General features: G+C 51.3%; 10 protein-coding genes across 10 annotated transcripts; 4 read left to right on the top strand and 6 right to left on the bottom strand.

The window, feature by feature from the left end:
- Positions 1 to 101: 101 nt before the first annotated feature.
- On the top strand, positions 102 to 5,061 carry AA0111_g10740 (Dicer-like protein 1; the record flags this gene model as incomplete). Its single annotated transcript, XM_028644527.1, has 5 exons — positions 102 to 3,191; positions 3,242 to 3,456; positions 3,503 to 3,727; positions 3,778 to 4,226; positions 4,286 to 5,061. 5 exons carry the CDS (start codon positions 102 to 104, stop codon positions 5,059 to 5,061), a joined length of 4,755 nt encoding a protein of 1,584 aa, XP_028501605.1.
- Positions 5,062 to 5,591: 530 nt separating this feature from the next.
- Positions 5,592 to 7,171, bottom strand: AA0111_g10739 (1,3-beta-glucanosyltransferase; the record flags this gene model as incomplete). Its single annotated transcript, XM_028644525.1, has 3 exons — positions 5,592 to 6,509; positions 6,565 to 7,089; positions 7,163 to 7,171. 3 exons carry the CDS (start codon positions 7,169 to 7,171, stop codon positions 5,592 to 5,594), a joined length of 1,452 nt encoding a protein of 483 aa, XP_028501641.1.
- Positions 7,172 to 8,435: 1,264 nt separating this feature from the next.
- Positions 8,436 to 9,546, bottom strand: AA0111_g10738 (hypothetical protein; the record flags this gene model as incomplete). The annotated part of the gene is made up of 2 exons (XM_028644524.1): positions 8,436 to 9,271; positions 9,405 to 9,546. 2 exons carry the CDS (start codon positions 9,544 to 9,546, stop codon positions 8,436 to 8,438), a joined length of 978 nt encoding a protein of 325 aa, XP_028501640.1.
- A 769-nt stretch (positions 9,547 to 10,315) lies between these two features.
- On the bottom strand, positions 10,316 to 10,531 carry AA0111_g10737 (hypothetical protein; the record flags this gene model as incomplete). Its single annotated transcript, XM_028644523.1, has 1 exon — positions 10,316 to 10,531. One exon carries the CDS (start codon positions 10,529 to 10,531, stop codon positions 10,316 to 10,318), a length of 216 nt encoding a protein of 71 aa, XP_028501647.1.
- An 815-nt stretch (positions 10,532 to 11,346) lies between these two features.
- Positions 11,347 to 12,996, top strand: AA0111_g10736 (Mannan polymerase II complex ANP1 subunit; the record flags this gene model as incomplete). Its single annotated transcript, XM_028644522.1, has 4 exons — positions 11,347 to 11,420; positions 11,534 to 12,213; positions 12,265 to 12,584; positions 12,631 to 12,996. The coding sequence occupies 4 exons, from the start codon at positions 11,347 to 11,349 to the stop codon at positions 12,994 to 12,996; spliced, it is 1,440 nt and encodes a 479-aa protein (XP_028501632.1).
- A 743-nt stretch (positions 12,997 to 13,739) lies between these two features.
- AA0111_g10735 (Uncharacterized protein) lies at positions 13,740 to 18,757 on the top strand (the record flags this gene model as incomplete). Its single annotated transcript, XM_028644521.1, has 5 exons — positions 13,740 to 14,118; positions 14,169 to 16,714; positions 16,759 to 17,394; positions 17,441 to 17,936; positions 17,988 to 18,757. 5 exons carry the CDS (start codon positions 13,740 to 13,742, stop codon positions 18,755 to 18,757), a joined length of 4,827 nt encoding a protein of 1,608 aa, XP_028501646.1.
- A 563-nt stretch (positions 18,758 to 19,320) lies between these two features.
- On the bottom strand, positions 19,321 to 21,620 carry AA0111_g10734 (Golgi apyrase; the record flags this gene model as incomplete). The annotated part of the gene is made up of 4 exons (XM_028644520.1): positions 19,321 to 21,263; positions 21,319 to 21,445; positions 21,506 to 21,540; positions 21,611 to 21,620. The coding sequence occupies 4 exons, from the start codon at positions 21,618 to 21,620 to the stop codon at positions 19,321 to 19,323; spliced, it is 2,115 nt and encodes a 704-aa protein (XP_028501645.1).
- A 1,119-nt stretch (positions 21,621 to 22,739) lies between these two features.
- Positions 22,740 to 23,589, bottom strand: AA0111_g10733 (hypothetical protein; the record flags this gene model as incomplete). The annotated part of the gene is made up of 3 exons (XM_028644519.1): positions 22,740 to 23,030; positions 23,082 to 23,308; positions 23,361 to 23,589. 3 exons carry the CDS (start codon positions 23,587 to 23,589, stop codon positions 22,740 to 22,742), a joined length of 747 nt encoding a protein of 248 aa, XP_028501644.1.
- Positions 23,590 to 23,840: 251 nt separating this feature from the next.
- AA0111_g10732 (hypothetical protein) lies at positions 23,841 to 25,876 on the top strand (the record flags this gene model as incomplete). The annotated part of the gene is made up of 4 exons (XM_028644518.1): positions 23,841 to 24,161; positions 24,212 to 25,489; positions 25,579 to 25,645; positions 25,737 to 25,876. 4 exons carry the CDS (start codon positions 23,841 to 23,843, stop codon positions 25,874 to 25,876), a joined length of 1,806 nt encoding a protein of 601 aa, XP_028501643.1.
- Positions 25,877 to 25,967: 91 nt separating this feature from the next.
- Positions 25,968 to 27,026, bottom strand: AA0111_g10731 (hypothetical protein; the record flags this gene model as incomplete). The annotated part of the gene is made up of 2 exons (XM_028644517.1): positions 25,968 to 26,612; positions 26,679 to 27,026. 2 exons carry the CDS (start codon positions 27,024 to 27,026, stop codon positions 25,968 to 25,970), a joined length of 993 nt encoding a protein of 330 aa, XP_028501642.1.
- Positions 27,027 to 27,566: the final 540 nt, after the last annotated feature.

Here is a 27,566-nt window from a genome sequence, read left to right as displayed (position 1 = left end):
CCCTTGTCCTCGACCGTTAACTGCGTCTATGAGAGTTTCTCCTTTCTCTCACTCTCTAAATCTCGTGAAAAGCTTCTAGTAACCCTTTGGCAACCGACAGTATGGTGGATGCCACAAGCAAATCGTGGGTGACAATCGAAGAGCAACAAGAAGATTACTTCTCGTTTGAGGAGATATTGGCGTCTTCCGATTCTGAAGACGAAGACGATAAACATAACGAGACAAGGTCACAAGACAAGGATGAAGACTCTGATGTAGACGCTGACATTGCGCATGCGCATGGCCCAAGCACAACATCAGAGAGACGCAGAGCGCAGAACGAGATCTTGAGAGCCTTTGCTGCTAACATCAGTTCGCACTTGACGCAGAAGGAAGTCGACGATGCTGCCGCAAAGACTGCCCACGAAGAGCAGCTTTCGATCCGCGATATCTTGGCAAAACAAGATGGCACCGCTCGCATCACGAACCCACGCGACTATCAAACCGAACTGTTCCAGAGAGCCAAGAGCGAGAACGTGATAGCAGTGCTGGACACGGGCTCCGGCAAGACCCACATCGCAACTCTGCTCCTGCGACATGTCCTAGATGGCGAGCTTGAATATCGGGGTGCAGGCGGCGTCCCCAAGATTGCGTTCTTTCTGGTAGACTCAGTCAACCTCGTCTTCCAACAAGCAAATGTCTTGCGGTGCGGTCTAGATCAGAGTGTAGAGGGTATATGTGGCGCTATGGGTGCATCGCTATGGTCGAAATTGACCTGGGAGAGTCACTTTCAGAGTAACATGGTGATAGTATGTACCGCCGAGGTTCTCGTGCAGTGTATGATGCACTCCTTCATCACCATGGCCCAGATCAATCTCCTCATCTTTGACGAGGCCCATCATGCAAAAGGCAACCACCCCTACGCCCGTCTGATAAAGGACTACTACGTTCATGAACCGAAGCTTTCTAATCGGCCTCGTATCTTTGGGATGACAGCTTCTCCGATCGATACACGAGGATTGTCGATCGACCACATCAGAAACGTTGCGAATGACCTCGAGAAACTACTCCATTCCAAGATAGTCACGACGTCTGAGAGCGTTCTCGCTTCGAACAGTATCAGCAGACCCATTGAGGAGATAGCGGTATATGAACGGCTGCAGGACGAGTGTGAGACGCCCCTCCATCAAAAGATAAAGGCCAAGTTTGGAGACATATCGGCGTTCAAGAAGTTGTTCGTCGCATCTAAGCACCACGGCTCCGAGCTAGGCCGTTGGGCTTCCGACATGTATTGGTCTTTCGCTTTCACTGATGAGCAGAGTCGCAAGCTCGAAGATCGTGAGCACCTTAAGCACAACAAGATTAAACAAGACGGTGCCGCGCAGGAGTGGGACGCTCAGTCCAAACGCTTACAGGAGGCGGCCACATTTGTACAACAGTTCGACTTCGGTTCGTGCGCCCTTAGCGACGAAGATTTGAGTTCAAAGGTTCTTAAACTTCGTCACTGGCTCAATCTTTACTATGAGCGCGATGATGGAGCTCGTTGCATCGTCTTCGTCACGCAGCGACAGACCGCTCGCCTGCTTGAGCTCATCTTCTCCCAGATCGGCGGACCAAACCTCCGTTGCAGCGTTCTTGTTGGGGTGAATAATCGTGTATGCGAGCACAATATCTCTTTACGGAACCAGATTCTGACAGTCGCTAAATTTCGTCGCGGTGAACTGAACTGCCTGTTTGCCACATCCGTAGCAGAGGAGGGGCTCGATATTCCACAATGCAACCTTGTCGTACGGTTCGATCTCTACCGCACCATGATAGCATACGTGCAGTCTCGCGGTCGGGCAAGGCATCGTAATTCCAGGTACCTTCATATGGTCGAGGCTGGCAACGAAGATCACCAAAGCCGGGTCCTTGATGTCAAAAGCGACGAAGACACAATGCGAAGGTATTGCAAAGCTCTTCCCCAGGATCGTCAAATCGGCGGAAATGACGTTGACTTGCTATCGTTCGAAGACAAAATGTACCCAAGTTTTGTCACAAAGGCTAGTGCAAAGCTCACTTACCGCTCAAGCTTATCTGTTCTCAATCACTTCGTAGCTACGCTGCCTGGACCTGACAGACAAACAATGCTTCAACCCACCTACGTTGTCAGTCCTGAAGTTAATTACGATGCCCTGGATCCGCAGCGGAGAGGTTTTGTTTGCGAGGTAATGCTACCGGAGCACTCACCTGTGATTTCAGTCACTGGTGACATCCAGACCAAGAAAGCAACTGCAAAGTGCTCCGCCGCATTCAAGGCATGTCTCAAGTTGTACAACAAAGGCTATCTCAGTGAAAATCTACTCCCTACGACCCACAAGAGCTTACCAGCCGGAAGAAATGCATTGCTGGCACTCAGTGAGAAGAAGAAAGGCATGTACTCCATGTTGATCAAGCCAGAGTTCTGGAAGATCGGACGTGGCGTTGCCCCTACGTGTCTTTATCTCACCCTCATCGACCTTGATGCGGGTTTGGATCGACCTCATCAACCCATGGGGCTCCTCACTCGCAATCTCTTCCCGCAAATGCCAAATTTCCCCATCTATCTTACTGATTGCAGGCCCTCTAATGTCATCTCCCAGTCCTCTCAAACTCCGCTATATGTGTCAGCAGAGACGATAGATATCCTCACTGGTTTTACTTTGCGCATATATGAGGACGTCTACAACAAGAAATATGAGAATGATGCTAAGAAGATGTCCTATTGGGTTGTGCCGATACTACCTGGCAATATGTCTTCTCCGCTATCCGTTACCGCCCTCGATCAGATTCTGGATATGGAACAAGTTCACAGAGTCTACAACGAGCCTATGTGGAGATGGACACCAAAGACTATTTCTAAGGACCTATTAAACCGGTACTTCGTGGACCCTATGAACGGAGGCCGACGCTACTACTCAAACCACCTCGCCACACAGCTCAAGCCACAAGATCCGGTTCCCAAACGTCTCCCTCGTAGCGGGCACAAATTCATGGACAGCATCTTGGACTATAGTGACAGCAAATGGGCAAAGAGTAGGGATATCTCAAGGTGGAACCAATCACAGGCTGTTCTTGAGGTCGAAAAGATCCCTTTCCGTCGCAATCACCTCGCACGTGTCGAAGAGAAAGAGAAAGGCGAGCTCAACGACCTCAAGACATATATTTGTCCCGAGCCCCTACATGTCTCTAATGTAAGCATCCAGCGATTCAGCATGTATACAGCAATTTACTGACGAAGTAGCTCGCAACACCATTCGTAGTCGTGTGCTACGTCCTACCAGCTATCATTCATCGATTCGAGAGCTACCTCATTGCTTTAGACGCCTGCAAAACTCTGGATCTCGATATCAGTCCAGCGCTTGCCTTGGAAGCCCTGACCAAAGACTCTGACAATTCCGAAGAGCATGGCGAGGAAAAGATCAACTTCAAGAGCGGGATGGGCCCGAACTATGAGCGGTTAGTGTTGGACTCGCACATGGAGCTACCCACTGACATAACACAGTCTCGAATTTCTAGGAGACTGTTTCCTCAAAATGGCTACGTCCCTCTCGGTATTTGTACAGCAGCCAGACGAGAACGAGTTTGAATTTCACGTCCGCCGTATGGAAATGCTTTGCAACAAGAATCTGATGGAGACTGCAGTGGGTAAGAAGACAGTAATTTCTGCAGACGGAACTGAGCTGGACATCCAGCTTTACGGGTACATTCGCACCGACTCTTTCTCACGGTATGTATAAAGCTCTCATCAAGCCCCCCTCAAAGGACTAACTCGTGTAGGCGCACATGGTATCCTGAAGGGCTCAAACTTCTCAAGGGTAAAGGACTGAACAAGACCGAAGACGACTGGCTCAAACTCACGCACAATCTCGGAGATAAGAGTATAGCGGATGTTTGCGAGGCCTTTATTGGTGCTGCTTTCCAACAGCATCACAAGGCCGGACGGTGGAACCCCAGGGGCTGGGATGAAGCCGTCAAAGCCGTCAAGCTGTTTGCCAACAGTCGGGATCATCTGATGTCAAAGTGGTCGGACTACTATGACGCGTACCAGAAGCCAAAGTATCAGATCGCGGACGCCACCGCGGCAATGCTCGAAACTGCTCGCAAGATTGAACTGAAGCACCCGTACCACTTCAAGTATCCTCGCTTGCTCCGATCGGCCTTCGCTCATCCATCGTACCCATACATGTATGAGAACATACCAAACTATCAGCGTCTGGAATTCCTAGGTAATGTCCCCTTCACGAACCGCATGTTCACACACACTGACCCCTTTCTCACCCTCTAGGTGACTCTCTCCTCGATATGGCTTTCATCATGCATCTCTACTACAAATATCCGGACAAGGACCCCCAGTGGCTCACTGAGCACAAGACGCCCATGGTGTCCAATAAGTTCCTAGGCGCCGTGTGTGTGAAGTTGGGTTGGCATGTTCATATCAAACAGAACACTGCTATCCTGAGCTCCCAGATCCGCCAGTACGTCTTGGAGGCCGAGGAAGCAGAGAGGGAAGCAGGTGGTGCTGTCGACTATTGGGTAACCATCAGCGAACCACCCAAGTGTCTGGCTGATGTAATCGAGGCATATACTGCAGCCATCTTCGTAGATGCGGAGTTTGACTTCAGCGTCGTACAGGATTTCTTCGACATGCATCTCAAGCCCTTCTTCGAGGACATGACGCTCGGGGCCTATGAGAACTTCGCTTCCAACCATCCAACCACACGTCTCAGTCGCCTCCTTTCCATCGCCTTTGGCTGCAGCGAGTGGCGCATGGCCGCCATGGAGACGGACACGCTCATCCCTGGTAAAGGCAAGGCCATAGCTGCTATGATCATGATCCACGGGAAGGTGATCTTCCATACCTTGGGCCAGAGCGGGCGATATGCACGTGTCAGAGCGAGCCATACAGCATTGGAGAAGTTGGATGGGCTTCCACCGTATGAGTTCCGGAAGAGGTATGGTTGTAATTGCGTGTACGAGGAAGAAGGTGAGGGCGAGCGGGATGAATCAGTACTGAAGGCGAAGGCAGAGCGGATGAAGGAAGCTATAGGTCTGAGTATTTAAACCATTGGAGCGAACATGTGATTGGTTGAGACGACTGCTGAGCATTACAGCCTCATATAGATTGCATGACCAGTGGCTCTGCATGCCCTCTTCTCTGTGGCAGCTGCACGGTACCTACTCGTTGAAGGAAGGCATCAAAAGTATCTGAAAACCTTGTCAGCAGTCACACTTCTTGCAAGCAGCAATGTGAACATCCAAAACGATTCTGATCAAAACTGAGATCAAAGATTACACCACGATCCGCATTTGCAGTGATGAACGCGAACCAGCCGACACCACCAGGGCACGTATTGCGAAGCACAGCTGGAGGAGACCTTCACAGTTGGCAGTGTATAAAGGGTATATTCATCCTAACTTTGTACAAGAATAACAGCGTCATTAGTTCCTCCAGTCATTCAAACTCGTACTTCATAAAATCGCAAATAAAAACTCCCAGAATGGAAGTGGATCTATAAGACATCGTCCACTCCAAATCCGTCGTAAACTCCAAATTCGAGCGCATCTAGCCCGACCATACACATGTGTGGACACTACAAGAAGAGTGCACATACGAAAACAGCGATCAGAGCTGCGGTACAGCTGGAACCAATTTGCGAGGCTGCTCCTTTCGTCTCCGAGGGCTGTGCAGCGTCCCCGGTTTGGCTCGGGTTGCCGCCGCTGGAGCTTGGAGTGCCACTAGGGCTCGTGTTCTCGCCGCTAGGTGTGTTAGACCCATCGTCCGATACAACATTGAGCGACAAATCATTGATTTGCTGACCGTTGCTGCCATAGACAGCCTGCTTGACGTCTCGGTCGCCAATGTCCACCAGTGCGCCCTTGTGTGGGTTCTCGATACCATTGTTAATGAGGTCCTGGCACCCAGGGCAGACGGCCGGGATCGTGAAGTTTTTGCTAAAATCTTGCGCGGATAGGAGGCTCGCTTCGCACTCGGGGGCTTGGATTTCGGTGGACTGAGGATTGGCTTGCTCAAGAGAGCTGACGTTAAGCTGGTTGAATTGGTTTTGGAGGTTGTCATAGTCCTTGAGAAGCTTGACAGAGCCGTCTTGGTCAATATCGACTAGACCGTAGTTCGCTTCCTCTTGGGAGTACTCGTATACGAGGCCGCCAGAGAGTGCTCGCATCTGGTCTCCGTAAAGTGCTTGAACCTCGTCGAAGTCACGGGGAGTAACGCGATTGCAGCCATATTCACTGTAGAAGACAGGAATGGCAGAACTGTTGAACATGGCGACCAAGCTATCGTAGCCGGAAGTCTGGTAGTTGTCGCCATTGCACCAGCTGTAGGAGTTGAGACCAAAGAAGTCAGAGGACGATGCATCCTCTTCGTGTACACACTGCATGTACGCCCAGGTGTCTTGCAAGATCTCGCGGACGTCTGCAGCAGAGTAGCCGACTGGGATGGTGCGGTCGGCGTGGTTCTTGATGTAGTTCTTCATGTCACGCTGAACAGCCTGTGTTTTCGTTAGCCTGGAGGACTGGTGAAGGTAGCTAGTCGTCCAAACGTACCCGGATGTACTGTGGGTTAAACTCCGCAGTGGAGAGGTCGTTCATGACCTCGTTTGCAGAGAAGAAACCCAGGGTGTTAGGGAAGCCCTTGAAGTTCTCGACGATACCAAACGCACGGGTAAGATAATCGCTGTTGTAGGAAGTCCATGGTGCCTCGCGGTTGATGCTTTCTCCTGGCAAGGGCGAGTTGACATCAAGAATCATGTAGATGCCGGCGGCATTGAAGATTGAGGCGCATTTTGAGTGGTCAAGCGAGGGGTCAAGATTGTAGACACGGATCGTGTTCACACCCAGCTTCTGCAGAAGCGTAGCATCTCGCAGACAGACATCGGCATTTGTGAGAGCGTCCTCGCTGTTCGAGGGCTGGTACGCTCCTTGACCTCCAGGTTGGTAGTCAACACCAACAATCATCAATCGCTTGTTCGTGACGGTGTCGACAAAGTCCTGTCCGCGGACTTCCACTGGATGGACGGCATACGCAATCGTTGAAAAGAGCGCGGGGAGCAGCGCGACCGCGCGAGTGAACTAGGAAGATGACTTTAGCGTTGTTGCAGGTGCAGGGAACATGGGTTTTATGCTCGAGAGACATGAGACGTACCGAAGGCATTTCAACAAACGAGTGTTACAACAACGACCGTAAAACGAGAGACTTGAAGATCTTCGGGCGATTGCAGCGACTGCTGGCAAGCCTTATAATCCTTCGGTTATTTGCTCGTGTTGGTATCGCAATGTTATGCACCAAGACTAGTTGCAGTGGACCTTGGCCGCGGAGGAGCAGCTAAGACGGATCGCTTGCCGGCTGCTGTACTATGATTCGAGCGTGAAAAACGAACGACATGCATACAGCTAGACCGCTGGGGAAAGATAGAGCCAAAAGTGACAAAAGTGGGCGTAGGGGAAGAGAGGGACAGGGAGCCAGGAAGCCGAGACATGTCTGCTTCTTGTCAATTGCAATCAGGCAGTGGCTGTTGGACGTGATGCTTTGGGAAGGTGTGCTTACTGCTTCAGCCCATCTCGGTAATGATTACTTTCACGATAGCAGGAACGGGATGACCTCAAGACGTGCGCCGCTGCCATTGCCAACGCGACCCGCGCAGAAAGCTCTGAAGGCGTCTAATCTAGCGTGCTCCAAGTGGGCCGTGAACATGTCCTGGCTTTACCGATGAGCTTGTCTCTTCTTGTTCCAAGGTTCTTGCCCAAAGTAACAGGAACATGTCCAATTTGCGAGCCGTGTTCGACTTTTGGAGTAGGATCATGACGCCATTCTCCAAACAGATGGCAGGGATTGCTGCACCCAGCCACTCTCTGCATTTGCGCGCCAATCATCGCATCTAAACTCCGATATGCATCTTGGCAATGTTTACGGCACATGCGGTACAGATAAACGTGGCACGCATGGTACTCGAGGACAGCTTGCTACAAGAATGCTGGCAGATCAATCACACATCATCTCTCGCCGTTCAGCGTCAGGCCTCATATCCAACGCAGACTCATTCATGGAAGGATGCGAACATTGGTTCTGTGAATGTCGTTGGCAGAGATAATCTCTGCACTCGGGCTCAACGTCTATTTAGTCCTACAGGTGGACACATGTGGGTCCTCTTAGCCGCATATTTGGTTCCAAGCTCCACATGCCTGAGCTTGTCGTGCCCCGGCGGTTGTGGAAGCCCAAGGTATGCATTTTGAGAACACCATGGGAGCAAGATCATGTTCCGGATACGTCCAGGAGCCTACTCGACCAGCAATAGCTAGGATCAGCCGAAGATGATATCCTGTCGGCCGTTGGGTGCAAGTGGCTTGACGGTTATCTGACTCTTAGGATTGAGCCTACAACGCTGAAAGCGTTATAGCCGGCTCTCTCGCGCTGCCGCTCATCCTGTCATGTCCACATCCCGTGTCTTTCTCTTCAGCCCGCTCTCACCCTCCTCGATCTGGCCTTTAAACTTGGTTTGGAGCGCTTCTAGCAAGACCTCTTTGACCACCGCGAGACTGCCCACAGCCGCGTGAGTGGCTCCCTCAATCAAAGCATCAGGATCGGAGCCCACATCTCCCTTCATCCATATCTCTGTGATCTCGTCTCTTGAAGCCAGGTAGCCGACTACACATGCAGCGACAACTTCCCTGTGCTCTGCTGGACAGGGGTCGAGTATCCTAGCCAGCTCTTGCTGTTTTGTGGAGCTGGGGTTCCGTGTTATTGCGGCGACACCTCCACACACTACATCCACGCAATCTATGCCGGCGTCTGTTATGGCCGCGCTCGCGACTGTTATGCACCCTGCCAACACATTCAAGAGACCCCATCCGCTTCCAGTTGCATTTCCTTCACTGGCGTAGTCACCCCACCAGCCGTCCTCGTCACCTTCCAGGATGGTGACCACTACTTCGACTCCGCTCTTAGGCCATCTCTCTCCGATGATGACACCCCGTAGTGCAGTCTCCAGGTGAACACCCAAATCGCGCTCTGCCGAATCCCGAATATAGCCTCGTCTTTGACGTGTTGCGAACGGGGCGAACTTGACCGTGGTCGTGAGAAGGAGAGATGGACTGAATGGCGCGCTGCGGGGGAGAGGCTTTGGGCCTTGGATAGAAGCAGTGATCTTGAGTGACGAAGTCGGTGGGATGAGTGTCGATTTGGTCGTAGGGGAGGACGAAGGTATCTCAAGGTAGGCAGAGCCCGATGCGGAAGGTATAATGGATGTTTGGAGAACTGTTGTAATGCTTAGAAATGGAACGTACAAGGATGGTATACCAAACGACAGGAAGTGCGCAAATCTCTTGGAGAAGCTCAAAATACCCTGAGTACGCGTAAACAGAGACTATGAAGCTGTTTGGGCACTTACAGATCCTGCGAAGCTCATTCGCGCCTCTTGACCTTGTCGGTCTCAATTTCTCCAGATACTGCGGTTCTCTAATCGTTCGCGCAAACACAGGCGCACTAGTTCCACCACTAGGCGCATTGTTTCGTCTTCTGTCAGCGTTCATCGTGCTTGTATTTGCGTCGTGTTGAACGCGCTGTACTTGCGGATGATTTCATGGTGTTCAGAAAAGTGGATGACTAAGCACGGGCCCGCCAAGATTTCGGGACCCTCAAGTTCAATTTTCCTGCGCGTCTGGTTCAACTTTCTTTCCTTACCTCACACCCGCGCTCAAGGTACGTTAACACACTCCCACCCAATCCTCTCCCTTTCATTGATGATACCCTTGAAAAAGTTCTTGCGATCTCAGATGAGCTATGAACACATGCACCACCCTCTGATCTCACACTTGAAGCTTCTGCTTTTGCACAAGACTTTGCGACTGTAGCTAACCTCAGTCTAGATACAGCTCAGGATCGAAGCGTATCGCGCGAGAGGACAGCTCTCCTCAGCGGCCTAAGCATCTCATTGTTGAGGCGGCCGCAAGGTGTGAGCCACATGGGCGTACCATGTAGCCGCCAGCATGCCTCCCAACACCACATCTGTCGCTAACCTGCAGCGTCTCGAAGCACATATTGATCAATGGTAAGTCCTCATCTTTTTTACTGTACATGCCTTATATGATGATCGTATTATTTCAGTTCTGCTACTGAATCTCTTTGAAGAAAATTTATACCGCTTACCTTTGTCTGATATAACTCTGCACTCTCAGCTCTTCACTTCAATCGTTGAAGAACACTGCTGACATTGCAACCAGATACCCATCCCAGCCCCTCGCTCTGCATGCCTGCATATGGTAAGCACCCCGACTCCCAACCCGTTCGCAAGGAGGAAAACTAGTCTATCCATTCAACGACATCTGTCGCCGGGTCACCCTCCCGCACCCTACCAGTCTCGGCTGGAATGACGGGTTGTGGAGTTGCACTGTTGGCTTGTCCAACGCCGCGTGATTGTGGTCTTTGAGCCAAAAGTCGTAGCAATCCGTCTTGGGCTGCTGCGACCTGAGGCCAGGCGATGGGGGATGATTTAACACGGCTGTCTGAGCGCAACATCTGTTTAAAACATGACGATATGGCTGTTTGAACATTGCTAACAGCACCCAGATTGTTACGAGGGACATGTATTCGTGTAGTCCGCATTCTGTTTAGATCATGGTAGATAGGAATCTCTAAATATATTCACCCAATTTTTCAGTCATGACACCTTGTGCACGTGCAGTCGTTTGCAACCCGCTGAAGTACTGTCTATACTGGGTGTCCCTTTGTTAGTGAAACAACGCGTATGCAATATGGGAAATACGAATGTCTAAACTTACTTCCGTTGAGGTACTGATTCGATTCGCTGCCTGGGCGGAGATAGCTACTCCTGCACATCATTGCTCTACCAGTCTGAAACGGCCATACTACGTGGCTTGGCTTAGCCTCACACCTCGTGAACCTTGCAAAGTGTCAGCACTCGAACGACAACCATCGTGCATCTCGTCAGCCTCGCGCGTCGAGTCGATTGATTCGGCCTTATCCGTTGCAGACGCCACTTAGCCATCAGCATCCCCGTCTGGACGTCACCGTGGCCTTAGCGAACAAATCCTTGGCCAAGCCCTACAACGGAGGTTACCAGAGACGCGCAGCACCCCCGAACGCACGCGATTCGCCATCTAAAGGCCTGTATCGGATCATCCTACGTCGCAACTACTCTCGGGAGCGGCAATTCATCTTACTTGGACGCAGCAAGGACTGGGAGGCAGTACTTTGTTCAACGACTTGGTGATCTGGTGGGTCTTCGGTGACCGGGGGTCTCCAAGGGAGCAATTGACATCTGGCGCCCAACTCTCTGAATGTTGCCTTTACATTCATCGTCGAAAGGGAAGATGCACCGCCATGCCTTTTCCAACGGGGCGTATCCCTCGCAAGGAGGGGGTACCTTCTCCATCCAACCTCACAAGTACGTTCACCACCTACGACCCATGGCGCAACTATCGCGCAGCACCTCAACCCGCGTCTCCGTTACGACTACGACTCAAACAATCGTGTTGCTAACCTCTAGTGCACCTCTAGATTCCAGCCGCGATCACAGCCTGCGCTCAGGCGGCGGAGAACACTGATACAGCGCTTGCTGCTTGTCGGTTCGCTGTTCTTTACCGCCCTATTCTTCTTCTTCCCTGACCTGCGACCAAACCTGGGTTCCGGACCTCTCAGCTTGATCTCCTCGAACGACGATGCGCAGCTTGAGACCGTGCGATACTACGATTTGAACAACGTGCAGGGAACAGCGAGGGGATGGGAAAGGGAGGAGCGCATTCTGTTGTGCGCTCCTTTGCGAGACGCGGCTCCGCATCTGCCCATGTTCTTTGGCCATTTGCAGAACCTCACATACCCCCACAACCTCATCGATTTGGCTTTCCTCGTTGGAGATTCCAAGGATAACACCATCTCACTCTTGACGGAGAAGTTGGAAGAGCTACAGGCCAATCCCGATCCCAAGCAGCAGTTTGGCGAGATCTCGATCATGGAGAAGGATTTTGGACAAAAGGTTAACCAAGATGTTGAGAGTCGACACGGTTTCGCCGCACAGGCTGGCCGCCGAAAGTCAATGGCACAAGCGCGAAACTGGCTGCTAAGCGCTGCACTGCGGCCAACACACAGCTGGGTATACTGGAGAGATGTGGACGTGGAGACTGCTCCGTTCACTATTCTGGAAGATCTCATGCGGCACAACAAGGATGTCATCGTCCCCAGTATGTACAATGATGCATGACGAAAATATAAATTACTGACCTGTCACTCAGATGTCTGGCGACCACTTCCGGACTGGCTTGGCGGCGAACAGCCATACGACCTGAACTCCTGGCAAGAATCTGAGACTGCCCTCGCCCTCGCTGACACTCTCGACGAGGATGCAGTCATTGTAGAAGGTTACGCAGAGTACGCCACTTGGCGCCCGCATTTGGCCTACCTCCGCGACCCCTACGGTGACCCAGACATGGAGATGGAAATTGATGGTGTTGGTGGTGTTAGCATTCTTGCGAAAGCCAAGGTTTTCCGCTCTGGTGTCCACTTCCCTGCATTCAGTTTTGAGAAGCACGCTGAGACAGAAGGATTCGGCAAGGTAAGCCACGACGTTCGTACCTTGCTGCAGCGCTAACATATTGCAGATGGCCAAGCGCATGAAGTTTTCCGTGGTCGGTCTTCCCCACTACACTATCTGGCATCTTTACGAACCCAGTGTCGACGACATCCGACACATGGAGGAAATGGAGAAGGAGCGCAAGGCCAAGGAGGCTGAGGAAGAAGCGAAGAAGGCCAAGGAGGCTAAGATCAAGGACAATTTTGATGAAAAGAAGAGCGACTGGGAGAAAGAGAAGGCAGCCGTCCAAGACATGGTTCAGCAAGCAAAGAACGAGGAAAAGGCGGCCGCCGAGAAGAAGAATCAACAAGAAGCGGCAGCAAAAGAGGAGCTGCCCAAGGCAGACACCAAGGAGGAGAAGCCAGCTGATAAGAAGGAGGGCGATCAATCATAGTTGTCGCAGTATTCCAGTAATTTCAAGGGTGTGAGACCTAGGTCCGCGCCTGTTTGCAACCCTATACTGGAACGAAGCACTACAGCAACGACAGTAACGACTTGGGCAGACTGGGCGCAGATCTGGACCTTTACTTCTTTCGATCCACTGTGTGCTTTGTGTTGGAGCCTAAAAACTTGAGGCAGCAACGTTTCGCCGAGCCGGTCTCCGAAGGTGGCATTGGAAGCGTGTCTTTTCCTGCTTGGAGGGCGTTTGAAGACTATTTGGAGGAATGTATACATTAGATAGCAGCTTTGCATCAGGGGCGTTGTAGGCTCGACAGTAGACGCGCATTGCGTTTGTGTGTAACAACATCGAGAAACATTACAGAATTCCTACCAAGATCGTGACTATGGCCTGCCGCGTGTTTCGTCATGGACGTGTGACGCTGGCTGGACCCCTGGCCTCAGCACCTCCGAAACTCCGCTAGAGCTAAGCCGCCAAATGTTCGAATGGTACAAACGACGTCTCTATCCGCCGTGCAGTACTTGAGGACAGATATTCGAGGTAATCACTTCTTCTGCATCTCGCAAATTTGTGTTCTGTCTTCATCACTAGGCGGCAGCAATTGGAAGCATGCGTGTCATCTTTCAAGTCGACTGAACTAGACATATAGCTGTCCATGTGCCCTCCACCTTGAAGACACCCTGTCGCGCACCACATTCCTGTCGCATACACTTCCATACCCCGAATCCTTCAGCACCATGTCGAGCACAGATGGCGACGACCACGTCGCGTCCACACTTCGAGAGACAATTGTGGACCTGGATCCACGGCCCATTACCGTCGCAGTCAACCCAGTAGCTCTGGTGGTCACAGAATGCATTACCGTCACGTCGGCGATGCGAAAGCATGCCCGCTGGGCGCACTCTTCAGTCGCAGCTATACTGGGCAGCTCCTCGAACAAGACGCCAGCCGTCCAACGACGCGACCGCACAGGACAAGGCATCATAAGCGCAGGAGAGCAAGAGGAAGCCGTACCGAGCAGATGGGGCCTACGCGGGAAGAAGGGCAAGAGCATGCAGGACAACCCCCTCATGTCTGCATTTGCGCGCCTGAGGAATGATCTGAAGGGCTGCAAAGGTGAAGATGGCAATCCGGACAGAACACAAGCCAAGCTAATGCGACACCAGATATCCGGACCTTCGATACCCCCTCTATGCTCCATCCCTTTCTGCAGGTCATCCGGTCTTCATCCACCTCCGCGCCCATAACCTCGCTTGCCCTCATTGCGATCACCAAGTTCCTGTCGTACGGCATAATTGGCCATGACTCTCCACGTCTACCAGAAGCTATGCAACAGCTCTCCTCTGCCATCACCCACTGCCGATTCGAGGCCAGCGATTCGGCCGCCGACGAGATTGTGCTCCTTCGCATACTCAGGCTTATGGAGGTCATGATATCAGGTCGAGGCGGAGAAGTACTGGGCGACGAAAGTGTGTGCGAGATGATGGAGACAGGCTTGAGCATGTGCTGCCAAGCGAGACTATCGGAGCTGCTGCGACGCTCGGCGGAGATTGCCATGGTCTCCATGTGTCAAGTCATATTTCGGAGACTGAAAACGCTGGAGATCGAATCGCCAGATGAACTTGACGCCATGGACGAGGAGCTGGAAGGACAGGACGACCAAGAGGGCCTGAGAATGGATCCAACAGCAAATGGCGAGGGAGACTCTGCACAGCACAAGGTTGAAGCTCTCCAGCAGCCAATTGACCCAGAAAAAGGCCATGAGGACAATGACAGTGCCGGAAACCCAGCGAGCAGTACCCTAGATCTCCCAGCAACGGCCGAGGATGGCCAGCCGCAAGCCCCCCTCGAGATCAAGCCTTATTCGTTGCCTTCCATAAGAGAGCTTTTCAGAGTTCTGGTCGATCTATTGGATCCGCATGATCGTCAACACACTGACACGATGCGTGTCATGGCGTTGCGCATCGTGGACGTCGCTCTCGAAGTCGCTGGACCGTCGATAGCGAGTCATCCCAGTCTGGCGAATCTGGCCAAGGACACGTTGTGCAGGCACATTTTTCAGCTCGTCAGGTCAGACAACATGGCCATATTGAACGAATCTTTGAGAGTCGCAGGTACGTTGCTGGCGACATGCAGAAACGTCCTCAAGCTGCAGCAAGAGCTCTACCTCTCATACCTGGTCGCTTGTCTTTTTCCACGGGTGGAGATACCAGTCGAGCCTGGCATTGAGCCTTCGTTATATGAAGGTGTCCCGCATGCGCCCAGCCTCATCAAGCAGCCACCACAGCAGAATAGCAGCTCTAGTGGCCGTTCAACTCCAGTACCTGTCAAAGATCGTCAGAAGCTAGGACTAGAAGGAGGTGCACGAAAGCCAGATGCCCGAGAAGCCATGATAGAAAACCTAGGTGGCTTGGTCCGGATTCCTTCCTACATGGCTGAACTCTTCGTCAACTATGACTGTGAAATTGACCGTGGGGACGTCTGTATGGACATAGTTGGACTCCTCTCAAGAAACGCTTTTCCAGACTCCGCGACATGGAGCACCGTTAATGTACCTCCGCTATGTCTGGACGCTCTTCTCGGTTTTGTGCAGTCGATGGCAGATCGCCTGGACGATGAGCCGGTAACAGAAGGCTATCCTAGTGCCGAGTCGCTGCGCAAGCAGCGAGCACTTAAGGCTGTCATCATCCGTGGTGCAACCAAATTTAATGAGAAGCCCAAGGCTGGCATCGCCTATCTTGCATCTCAAGGCATCATTCGAGACCCTGACGATCCTCAATGTATCGCTGAGTTCGTCAAGGGTACTACAAGAGTTGACAAGAAGGTACTGGGAGAGTTTATATCCAAGAAAGGGAACGAGGCGGTATTGAGTGCTTTCATCGATTTGTTCGATTTCACAGGACAGCGAATTGATGAGGCTCTTCGACAGCTCCTACACGCGTTCCGTCTCCCTGGTGAATCAGCCTTGATCGAGCGAATTCTGTCCGAGTTCTCCGAGAAATATTTCAAAATGGCGAAGCCAGAAGGCATTGCCAACCACGATGCTATTTACATCCTCACCTACGCTGTCATCATGTTGAACACTGATCAGCATAATCCCAACATGAAGCAAAAGCGAATGCAGTTTGAAGACTTCCGAAAGAACGTCCGCGGCGTCAACGACGGCAAGGACTTTGACCCTGAGTTCTTGCAGGGAATCTATGAATCCATCAAGAACCGGGAGATCATATTACCGGAAGAGCATAGTGACCGAAATGCATATGACCACGCGTGGAAGGAGTTATTGGTCAAGTGTCAGTCGACCTCGGATATCGTCATCTGCGATACCAACATTTTCGACGCGGACATGTTTGCTGCAACATGGAAGCCAATCATCGCGACACTGTCTTACGTCTTCATGTCCGCCACTGACGATGCTGTCTTCTCACGCGTTGTTCAGGGCTTCGACCAGTGCGCGCAGATTGCTGCCAAGTACGAACTGACTGATGCTCTCGACCGTATCATTTCGTGTTTGTCATACATCAGCACACTCGCTCCCGATGTCCCACCAAGCACTTCACTCAATACGGAAGTCCAAGCCGATAAAAAGAGCGTCATGGTTAGCGAGACTGCTGTGCGATTCGGCCGTGACGGCAGGGCGCAACTGGCAACGGTGGTTTTGTTTCAGGTCATTAAGGGTAATGAGGCATCGATAAGAGATGGATGGCAACATGTAAGACTGTCAACCCTTTTTCAGCATATCGCTAACACTCTTAGCTCATTCGCATCATGGTGAATCTATTCGTCAACTCGCTGATACCCCCATACTTCCTCTCCTTTCAGAAGACGCTTGCTCTAGCACCGATACCACTCCAGAATCCTGCGCAAGTGATTGACCGCGCAGAGCGTCCGGCGGATACTGGCATCTTCTCGGCACTGACATCCTACGTCTCGAGCTTCGCCAACGACGAGCCTCCGGAGCCATCAGACCAAGAGATCGAATACACACTGTGCACCGTGGATACTGTCAAGGAGTGTCATTTTGAAGATATTCTTGCAAACATCAGCCAACTACCTGTGGAGTCTCTGCGATCGCTTCTGGCCTCACTACTTGAGCATCTCCCCGAAGATGGCTCGCCCAGGGTTATCGTTGTGAAGCCTGAGATACCTGGCGCAAGTCCACGGACGACTGGCCCGAAGCAGAAGGGTAAAGGCCCGCTCTACGACCCAAGCCTTGTCTTTGTGCTCGAACTAGCCACCGTTCTAGCTCTCAGAGACGAAGAGACGGTCAGGGAGCTCGCCAAGGATGTGACAGATGCTTTGACGTCTGTCATTCGAGACGCTCCTAAACACCATTATGTGGTCATTGCGCGATCGGTGTACTATCTGCTAAGCCTTTTGAAAGCTAGCAATGTAAGTCTCGATGCCTCCCCATGTGATTTATATACTGATGAATTAGGACTACGATTTCATCCGTGCCCCAGTTCTCATGCACACATTCTCAAGCTTCAACGATGCTCTCCTGCATGAGTGCGCTCAGCCAATCTTGAAGGGACTGACAGACTGCTGCAAAGGCCCCAATGCCCTTCGTAGTGAACTTGCAGGCTCACCAGACTTCTGGACCATTCTCAACAGGCTTGCAAGCGTGCCTGATGCTGCTGGGGACGTTTTCCAGCTTGTCGAAGATCTTACCACTTCGCCTCAACCCGGCATCACTGCTGACAATTACGAAGCTGCGATTGCGCTTCTCAACGAGTTCGCAACTGCAGCCCAAGTAGGTGCTCGAGAAGAGCAGCTACATGACCAGGCTGCACGACGCAACAAGGGACAGAAGCCCAAGAAGCTTGAGAATAGTGAGATAGTTGTACGCGGCAGCACCGCTATGAGCATCGTCTTCCAGCTTTCCAGCAGAGTGCCGAATTTCATCGAGCAGTCTCACCTCGAAACGACTGAAGGTAAAAGGAATGCACATCTCGCTCAGCTTCGAAATGCTAACATACTTCCAGCATGGACGGCCTACTGGTCACCCATCCTCAAGACCCTCGCGCATCAATGTCTCAACCCTTGCCGATCGTTGCGCCAACAAGCCTTCTCTTCACTCCAACGCACACTTCTTTCCAACGATCTCGCTTCCCCCGAACATCGAGAATGGACCGCGATCTTCAGCGAGGTCTTGATCCCACTCATCACCCAGCTTCTTAAACCAGAAGTCTATCAGTCTGATCCACTAGGTATGAGCGAAACTCGGGTCCGAGCCGCTACGCTGCTGAGCAAGGTATTCCTCCATTACCTGGTGCTGCTTGATGGTTTGTCTGGTGAAGGAAAGGAGGACGGAGAGAAGAGCCTGTCTTTCGAAGAGTTATGGATTACGATTGTGGGAATAATGGACCGCCTGGGCAACAGCGGACAGGGCGACATGGAAGAAGCTGTCGCCGAGAATCTTAAGAACATGCTTCTGGTACTCAGCAATGGCGGGTACCTTGCGCCACCCGACGAAAACCCTGAACGAGAGGACCTCTGGCATGAGACCTGGAAGCGCATCAATCGCTTCCAACCCAGCCTTTTCGCTGAGTTGTTCCCCGATGAAGCTGGGAAGCGTGCAAGACAGCGACCTAGCAAGGATGAAAGAGCGCCAAAGAGTGAGCCTGTCATCGATGGTAGGGAGATGGATGTTGCCGAGAGGAAAAAGGGCGGCAGCAGTAGTAATGAAGACACGGTGGATGGTAGTGACGAGGACGAGGAAGACCAGGAGAAGGTCACAGAGAAGGAAGGCTAGCAGCTACTTCAGTATGCAGGGACCTGAAGATCGGGCGCGTGAGTGTAGCATTATCGTCAAGTCAAAGCATAAATGGACTCAGAAGTAATGAAGACAACAATATGACGCTACGCACGTTTCACTTTCTCATCCATCGCTCGTCATCACGTTCACGCTAAGGTTTGGTAACAGTTGCTTTACTGGCATCTGTCAAGGTTCCCAGCCTCAAAAAGAGACCTGGAGACCACTCCGCTAGCCCATGTCCCACCGGCTTCGCGACAATCGTCAAGCACATTGGGCATATTATCCATGTTATAGCATCAATCGAAAGGCTTCTGATTTGAATGTCTTTAGATTTGATTGTGCATACCCTTCTAGACTGTAGCGGAAAAACGAATAGCTTCATATAGCACATGGTATATACAACCGTGTCCTGTGCATAGGCAGAATGTCTCTGCTCGACGAGACAACGCCTTGACACCAGATTGCACCAAGATCCCCTCTCTAATATACTACAAAGAGAGGTGCTTCGTGGCCCATAAAACTCCAAGCCGAAAGATCAACGCCGTCGTCAATAAAGCCGTTCACTCATCAAGTTTGCTCATCCCCTTTCCTCTCTTCGGACTGCTGGCGCGGCTTTTTATTCTCTCCCTGCTATACGTCCGGCTCAACTCGAATGCGCTCGGAGGACCCAGTCCCAAACCGGTGCCCTCCCTGACAACATCTCCCGCGGTCGTCGTGCCGAAATAACTTGGCCCGCCGGGAACAGGTTCAGTCTTGATCTGCGGCGTCGCCCAACCACTCGTCCTGCCTACTTTGGACCCCTCAGAAGAATCCGAGAGTTCGTTATCTGATGAGTCCAGATAGGTCTCCTCAAGTTCGAATTCGTTTGCCGCATCCCCATCTTCCAAGTCAACACGTTCGTAAGGTTGCTGAGTGTGAGACGAGGCGCCGCCTAAGCCAAAAAGTTTAGCTGGAAAGCCGCGACCGCGACGGCGATGAAGAGGGTCTTTGCCCTGCTTGCTCTTGAAGAGTCTGCCGATGTACTGCTTGACTGTGTTCCTCTTCTCTTTACCAAGTATGAGGCAGAAGATGAAAATGAAGATGAATATCATGATGAAAAAGCCGGGTATACGCTGTGGGTGCTCGACGAAAAGACGGTGCCAGTTGCTGTCTGATTCGTACTCTCTAGGCACGCCACCGGGATATTGGAAGTCTGATGGTATTCCCGGGACATTGGAGCCAAAGCCTACTGCCAGCGCCTTTTCGGAGGGTAGTGGAACCTCGCTCGAAGCATAAAGGACCATCTTTCCAAGGGTCCAGCTAACTTCCACGTCGTTGATCTTGTTGACTGCTTGGAACGGGTCCAGAAACCCCTTTGTCTTTGCGTTGTCGATGACAGCTTTAGTGGTGTTTTGGCCACCTTTCATGTCTTCGATACCAACTCGAGGGACGCCGATTCCATCGTGAAGCATATTGATGACCCAGGAAGCTTTGAAGCAGACATCCCGTGCCTTCTCCTCGTCGACTTTATGACCCCACTTTTCCTTCTTGATACCCTTTTCTATGCTCTTCCAGTCTTGACTACAGAACTCGTCCACTCGCTCCTGGTATGTTTTGAGATCGTAGGCCTTGTCCTTGTGTCCGTGTTCGAAGATCTCATGCGTAGTATGCCAGTATTCGGATACGCCTACGAAGTGGTTCACGTTGAAGTCGATGGCAGGAACATGCTGACCGTTGAACAAACACGGTGAGTCTTTACACTCTTTCTCTTTCTCCAACAACGGGAACGTCCGGTGCAAGCATTCCGCGAACTGGCCCGTACCAATCAATTTCGCCGCGGTCTTCTGTTTAGGCTTATCGTCATCATCGTCGTCGTCGTCCAAGTCAATGATCTTGCCATCTTTTGTAACCTCTACCTCGAGATCTGCTGGTAGGCAAGGATCAGGTAGCTCAGTCTCCGCGCTCGACTCCAATAAAGCCTTGGTATATCGCTCTCTCGCTTGATTGACACCAAATCCCAACCAAGTTGTCACGAAGACCTTGTACTCTAGCGGTGTACCATCAATCGTTCGTAGTCGCATGAGCGTCAAATCGTTCGCGTGCTTTTCTGCTTCGGTTGCATTTGGGGCGAAGGCGATCTGAGCCGATGCGCCTCCCATGTCCAGAAATCCATACGTGTTGTGTCCCTTGCCATGATCGTGTTCCTTTGGCTGGTCAAACCCGCCGAGCAGGTAATTCGCCGCTATCCAGCCATACAGACCCTCTGTCTCTCCTGGAATGACCTGCACGTGCACATCGCAATCGGGCAGTTGAAACTGGGTGGTAGCGCGCGCAAACTCACAGACTTCCTTCAACACTTCTTTCCGTTGTCGCTCAGGGAGTATGCGCATGCCCGCTGTTGCAAGCAGGAATAGAGGTGTGTTCGGGACCTCTTCAAGGGGCACATGTTTGAGCGCGTGGCTGAGGAGTTTGTCGAGGTGTTCGGATCCGACATCGTGAGGGTGTTCGCCGAAAGTTGAGATACCTGTCCCACCTTCCGTCAGACGACTGTTGGTCAGAGTCCTCTCTCGCCCGCATACCTGGATGTATCTTCTTCGTCCACTTCTTGTCGGTTTCTATGACAGGCAGGCTGTGTAGTTGTGCATCGCTGGCCTTCTTGCGAGCTGCGTCGCTATTGAGCCATCGGTAAACATGGACGCGCGTCCCCTATGATATGGTTAGCTGGGACCCTGCGATGACTGCACACCGACTGCTTGGAAAACTTACAGAGGACCCAGCATCCAGGACAACACCATATCTCCCTGTTCACCAGATAGTGTCAGCGTGCGAGCTGTGTGGAGGGCATAGGGCTGCATATGGGTGGTTGCGTACACTTTCCCATCGAGAGAGTCGGGATCCGAGGACAGCTATCTAGCAATGCGCATGCGGAAAGCAACAGTGAGTATTACAAGAGATATGTCGGAAGAGGGCGGTAGCGGCGCGGCCGGAATCGAACAGGTGCTTTGCGTAAAACGAGCGACGTGAAGGAGGGGAGTAGTTAGTGATGGCGGATAAGTAAAGGTTGAGACTTGGACCCTGGCAGCTGGCGGCGCCGCTTCCAGAAGGCGCATGGATCAGCGTCCCGCGCCCGCTGCGACGTTTTATGGGGCGGAACAAATGTGCGAGCGGCCAGTTACCGGTCGTTTATGACGTGAGCCTCTGCCTTTCGACGCGATCGTCGTTTTCACTCTCGCGCAAGAACCACGTTTCACTTGTTGTTTTCCACAACGGTGGTCCTGACAAGTTGTAGGAGCGCTGAGTGGTACTCGCAGGTGCATACTCGACCGGCTCCGGTACGGTTGTCACCCAAGGTTCTGATACCTAAATAGTCCGTATCGCGCCACATAAGTGCAGGGGCGGCATTAAGAAGGATCAACAGTGTCGTGCATGAACATGCCCAGCGCTTCAGAGTGACTATGACGTATCGGCATCCTATGTGCTATGTCCATGTGACATTTGAGTGTTAGATCTTGATTAGGGGTCAGCCAGAGTGAATGGAGAATGCAAGCTAGCATCACATAGGTAGACTGAAGGCCGTGGCTCTGCTCAATCATGCAAGAACGGCGCTAAGTCCCAATTGGCATTGGCAAAAATATGGTATGGTCAACAGAATAACAAAAAAACATGATCGAATGTGACCTCGAGGCGATTTGAACGCCTAACCTTCAGGATGCTCCAGAGAAACTGGAATCTGACGCGCTACCATTGCGCCACGAAGCCGGTCTTGCTGATTTGAAATATAAATAAAACTTTTGCCTAATATAGGTAATGGCCAAGTTACTGCTCAGCTATGGCCGCCAGTGGTGCCCATCACCCGTCAGCCTGTGCGTGTGGGGCAGCCCACCTTCAAAAACCCTTTGTCTAAAATACCATCTTCACGTATCGCGGCTAGCTATCGGCATGCAGGCACATAGCTATATTCGACTATTGAGCGTCTTTCAAGCTTGACATCCGAACATTCCTAATCCTCAAATAAGAATCTTAAGAACGCTTTGGCAATGACTACTCCGTCATGGTGATTCCCGACCCTCGCCAGTGCATCCTTTGCCTGCTCGTCTTCGAAAATACCCTGCTCCGCCCTCATCTTGACCAAGTAGCTTACGATAGGCTCGGTGAACTCGGGATGTCCTTGCACAGAGATGAGCTTGCCCCTTTTGTACATGCCCTGCACCAAGCATCGTGGTGATCCACCCAGTTTCTCCACGCCTTCCGGATACTCGAAGACAATGTCTTTATGCATTTGGTGGATTGCCTGTGACTTTTAGCATGACAAGTTGTAATCGCCTGGGTCTGGAAGACATACCAAGGTATCTTGTTGGAAGATCTCTTTGCCTTTTGCGGTGAGTTGTACTGGCAGCACTGAGATTTCCCATCCGTCGTCGCTGCGTCCAACTTTGACACCTGCAGCTCTTCCAAGAATTTGGTGACCAAAGCAAACACCGATGATACGAATCCGATCTTGCTTCAACAGTCTCTCCGTGAACTCGACCAGCTTCAGAATCCATGTGTCGTTATCGAAGGAGTTGTGTTCTGCGCCACATCAGCCACGCTCTTCAACGTTGCTTTTTCGGGTAATACATACTCGAGCCCGAGATTAGTACTGCATCTACATTTTCCAAGTCGGGATATTCCTGCGCTGTGACCACATCAAATGCGCTCAATTCGAGATCTTGCTTCGGCGATAAGCCCAGTTCCGTGGCTGCGGTTTCCAATAGCGTTGTGAAGATACGGTCATATCTGCCGTACTTCTCGACAACCGCGGCTGGCGGCGTGTCGCATTCGAGGATAGCTATTCTAAGAGGTGTCTTCATGTTTCTGGATGTCTACGATTCGAGTTGCAAAGAGCGAGATAACGCCGTCTTTGATAACGGGAAAGTGACGGCGAATTCGGGAGCACTAGCGTGATTCGGCTCGTTGGCACCTGCACTACGAAAGCTTGTCAGCTCTGGCTCTCCCTGGCTCTCCCTGGTTTCATCTTCGCTAACCCAATCCCAGCGGCAGCGTGAATCTGAGACTCAAAGACGAATCACGCGTGATTCAAAGACAACTGACATCTGCTGTTATGTCATCGTCCGCATCCGAGCGAACACCGCTTCTTCGCTCCGATTCGGCAAACCACCGGGACGACTCTCATCTAATTACAGACAATGCAATCACAACTGCAGAGGTAGCGGAACAGGGGGAGGGCGCTGCACCTCAGTTTCCAGCATCAGGAAACAGGAAAAATAGTTTGCGTGCTCCATCGCTCAAGCCTAATAATGATGGGCCCGATATCGCGCACGAAGCAGAGAGCCTGGTCAAGTTTCAAAAAGATGGAAAACTTGAAGGCGTTGGGGTGTGGAAATTTAGACTGGTGTTTGGTGGCATTCTGCTCGGGTACTTTGTGAGTTCTGGAAAGGTATCGAAATACCGATACTGACTGTATACTGGCAGATTGCCATGTTTGATTCTACTTTGATGGCATCAAGTCACCCAGTCATCACATCGTACTTTCATGCGTCAAACTCAGCGTCTTGGTTATCGACGGCCTTCTTGCTTACATCAACATCGCTTCAACCACTCATGGGTCGACTCTCAGATACTGTTGGCCGTCGACCGTTGTATCTGGCTGGTCTCGTTGTCCTTGCGGCGACGACCGCATGGTGTGCTCTAGCGCAGACTATCGGTAGCTTCATCGCGGCGCGAGCTCTTTGTGGCATTGGCGCGGCCGGAGTACTGTCAATGGGCAACATCATGACCAACGATCTAGTCAGTATCGAAGTTCGAGGCACTTATCAGGCCTACATCAACCTCTTCTACGGCGGCGGCTCCGCTTGTGGGGCGGCTTTCGGCGGCGTGCTTTGCGACAAATTAGGATGGCGGATGACTTTTGCTGTACAGATCCCTGTCCTAGTGTTGCTCTTGGTCAATGCCATATTCACGACGCCATCTTCTCTAGGTCCAAACCTGGCCAAGCGCTACGGCTTAGGTCTAAAGGATGGTCTCAAGGGATTCGACGTCGCTGGATCCATGCTATTGACTGTCTCCGTCGCATTCCTCATTCTAGGTTTGAACCTTGGTGGCAACATATACCCATGGAAACATTGGGTCGTTATTACTTCGCTTGTGATAGCAACAGGGACGGGTGCCACTCTTGTCAAAGTTGAATCGAAGGCTTCGCGAGCGGTCATGCCTCTGCCTATGTTGTTCAGCAGACCCAGAGGCAACCTCGTTTTCAACAATTTCTTCGCTCAGGTGGGTATGAACACCATCTTGTTCAACGCCCCGCTGTACTTCCAAGCTGTTGAGCTTGAGACAGCCTCGGTGTCCGGTTTTCGCCTTGCAGGCCCTTCTGTTGCGCTCACTGTATGCGGCGTCTCTGCAGGCTTCATCATGACCGCCACCGGGCGCATGAAATGGCTGATTATAGTTGGCTCCCTCTCCATGCTGTTGGGAGCTTTATGCCTTTCCTTAATGTGGGACGGAATACCGAAATGGCTTGCCACGATTTTCCTGGTTCCTTCGAGTATTGGCCAAGGCTTGAGCTTCCCAGCAACGAGCCTTGCAGTTCTTGCGACAAGCACACAGGAGGATCAGGCGGTGATGACCAGCACACTCATCTTATGGCGTAGCTTGGGCATTGTAATGGGTGTCTCATTGAGTAGTCTCATCTTACAAAATGCTTTGACATCACACCTTGAGAGCCTGGTGTCCGGTCATAACAAGGCTATAGTACGTATTGCATTGTTTACAAAAGCTTGAGCGGTAACGCTGTGCTGTTATTCTGATCAAAACTGTTCGATGCTAACCTGTCTAAATAGATTATACAACGTGTTCGTAAATCGGTCCGCAGCATTGTCGACCTAGATCCCAAGCATCAGAGTCAAGGTTCGTCTCACTCGCATTCTGTAACGTTTTACACTCGTGGTCACGTCCACAGTCTACCTCTAGCTGGGATTGACACTAACTTCATTTCTAGTGATCGAGGCATATAGCCGTAGCCTGCGCTTGGTCTTTATTTCGGCAATCGTCATGTTTATAATTGTCAATTTGCTAGTAATCGCAATCGACTTACCACAGCTGAAGAAAAAAGCATGTTCAGATGACGAAGATGAATGAGGGGAGGAATCAGTGGCTTAGTGGAACAATGGATTCTATATCACGGCGAAGCTCAAATACATTCATGTACACTAGGATATGACTTGTGCCCCTACAACTTCCACTTGGCGAACCACTCCAGAATGAACGGCGTTGCGTCCCATGTTGTAGGTCCGTTTCTCAGTGTGTCAAATGGTTCACCTTGAGCCTTGCGACTAGGCCATCCGTGACCAAATCCCTGGATAGCTCTGTGAACAACAACATCTTTGACACCATTGCACTGCCATCGTCGCTCTGTAACCTTGTCGCTGGCTATGTTCACAGCTGGAGGGTTGCTCAAGCAGTTATCATGCTTCACCCAACCCTCGACCCAGTTCAAAACTGGAATAGAAGCAGGTGGCGGATTGTTGTTGCCATCGTACGCAACCACACTATCGTTCAGCCCATGCAGATTCATGTAGGGAAGTGCTCGTCCCTGCAGGTTTGGAAGACATCCTCCCTGGAATAGCGGCTCCGTAAGACTTGCGTCCGGGTAAAACGCGCCCGCCACTGTTGCAAAGGCCGCAAATCGTTTGTTGAGCTTTGGATCGCACATCAGAAGTCCAGTCAGTCCACCACCGTTAGAAAGACCAGCGGCGTATATACGGCTTTCATCGATGCAGAGCGTGGATGTGAGATGTGAAAGGAGTTCATCGACAAAGATTCTGTCGTCAATCACTGAAGATGTAGGAGCCAGCGGGTCTCCAAGCCATTGCACCTAAACCATATGATCAGATCCATTGATTGTTGATCTTGAGGAGAAATATCGATTCGAATAACTTACACCGGGGGCCTGAACATTCATGCCCTCTGGATAGACCACAATGGTATTCGGATTGAAAGCCGGATTTGACAGCTCGCTGATCACTTCCATGCTCCTGGCTGGCTGCTGCTGACCATGGAAAGCAATTACCAGCGGCGCAGCTTTCTTGTTTGTGGCATCAAACGATGATGGCAGGTGGATAATGTATTGACGCTCGGTTGTTTTGCCAATGACGGATTTCGAGGACAGAGTCACATTGGTGGTAGATTTACCTGGCGTGAGTCCCGATGGTAGGACGCTTCCACAGCCAGAGCTGGCTGCGAGCGCAATGGGACAAAGAGCATACAGAACAAGCGTGAGAGTGTGCATGACTGCGATGGTGTGATGCGAATAACAGATCGGCGTGAAACAAACTACTGGATCATCATGCTGTATATTTATACAAAGCCCCTATACACGATTAGAAGATTCACGGTGTAGAATAACGCCGTATGAGATGACACGGCGATACAAGTCGGCCCGTTGAGCCATCAATTTGCGAAGACTGTCAGCAGCGTCAATGCTTCTTCGGCCCGGTTTACTAGCAGTCCAGCGAGCACCGAAGACCGAAGCCCGGGGTTCAGAAGGACCAGAATTGCTCCGGACCTGAAGCGTTGCATACGAGTCCTGGGTGAGTAGTAGAGGGGCTTTCTCGCTCCCTTAGCGGAGCATAGATTTACCTATATCTTTATACTTATCTGTTATAATTAGTATTATTCTACTTCTTGAGTTTATAAGGTCGTAATACATAAAGTAAACTATATAATATAGAAAGTTTAACAAAACTTACTAGGAATTAGCTACAACTAAGATTATAGTGATTATATATGTTTATCTTTAGGTGTAGTACATATAGTACAGCTTAAACGA

Source organism: Alternaria arborescens (genome assembly GCF_004154835.1).
Source record: "Alternaria arborescens strain FERA 675 chromosome Unknown contig_39, whole genome shotgun sequence".
In the NCBI taxonomy this organism is placed as follows: Eukaryota; Fungi; Ascomycota; class Dothideomycetes; order Pleosporales; family Pleosporaceae; genus Alternaria; species Alternaria arborescens.
Note: the sequence above shows the minus strand (reverse complement) of the source record. Positions and strands in the feature narration are given on the sequence as shown.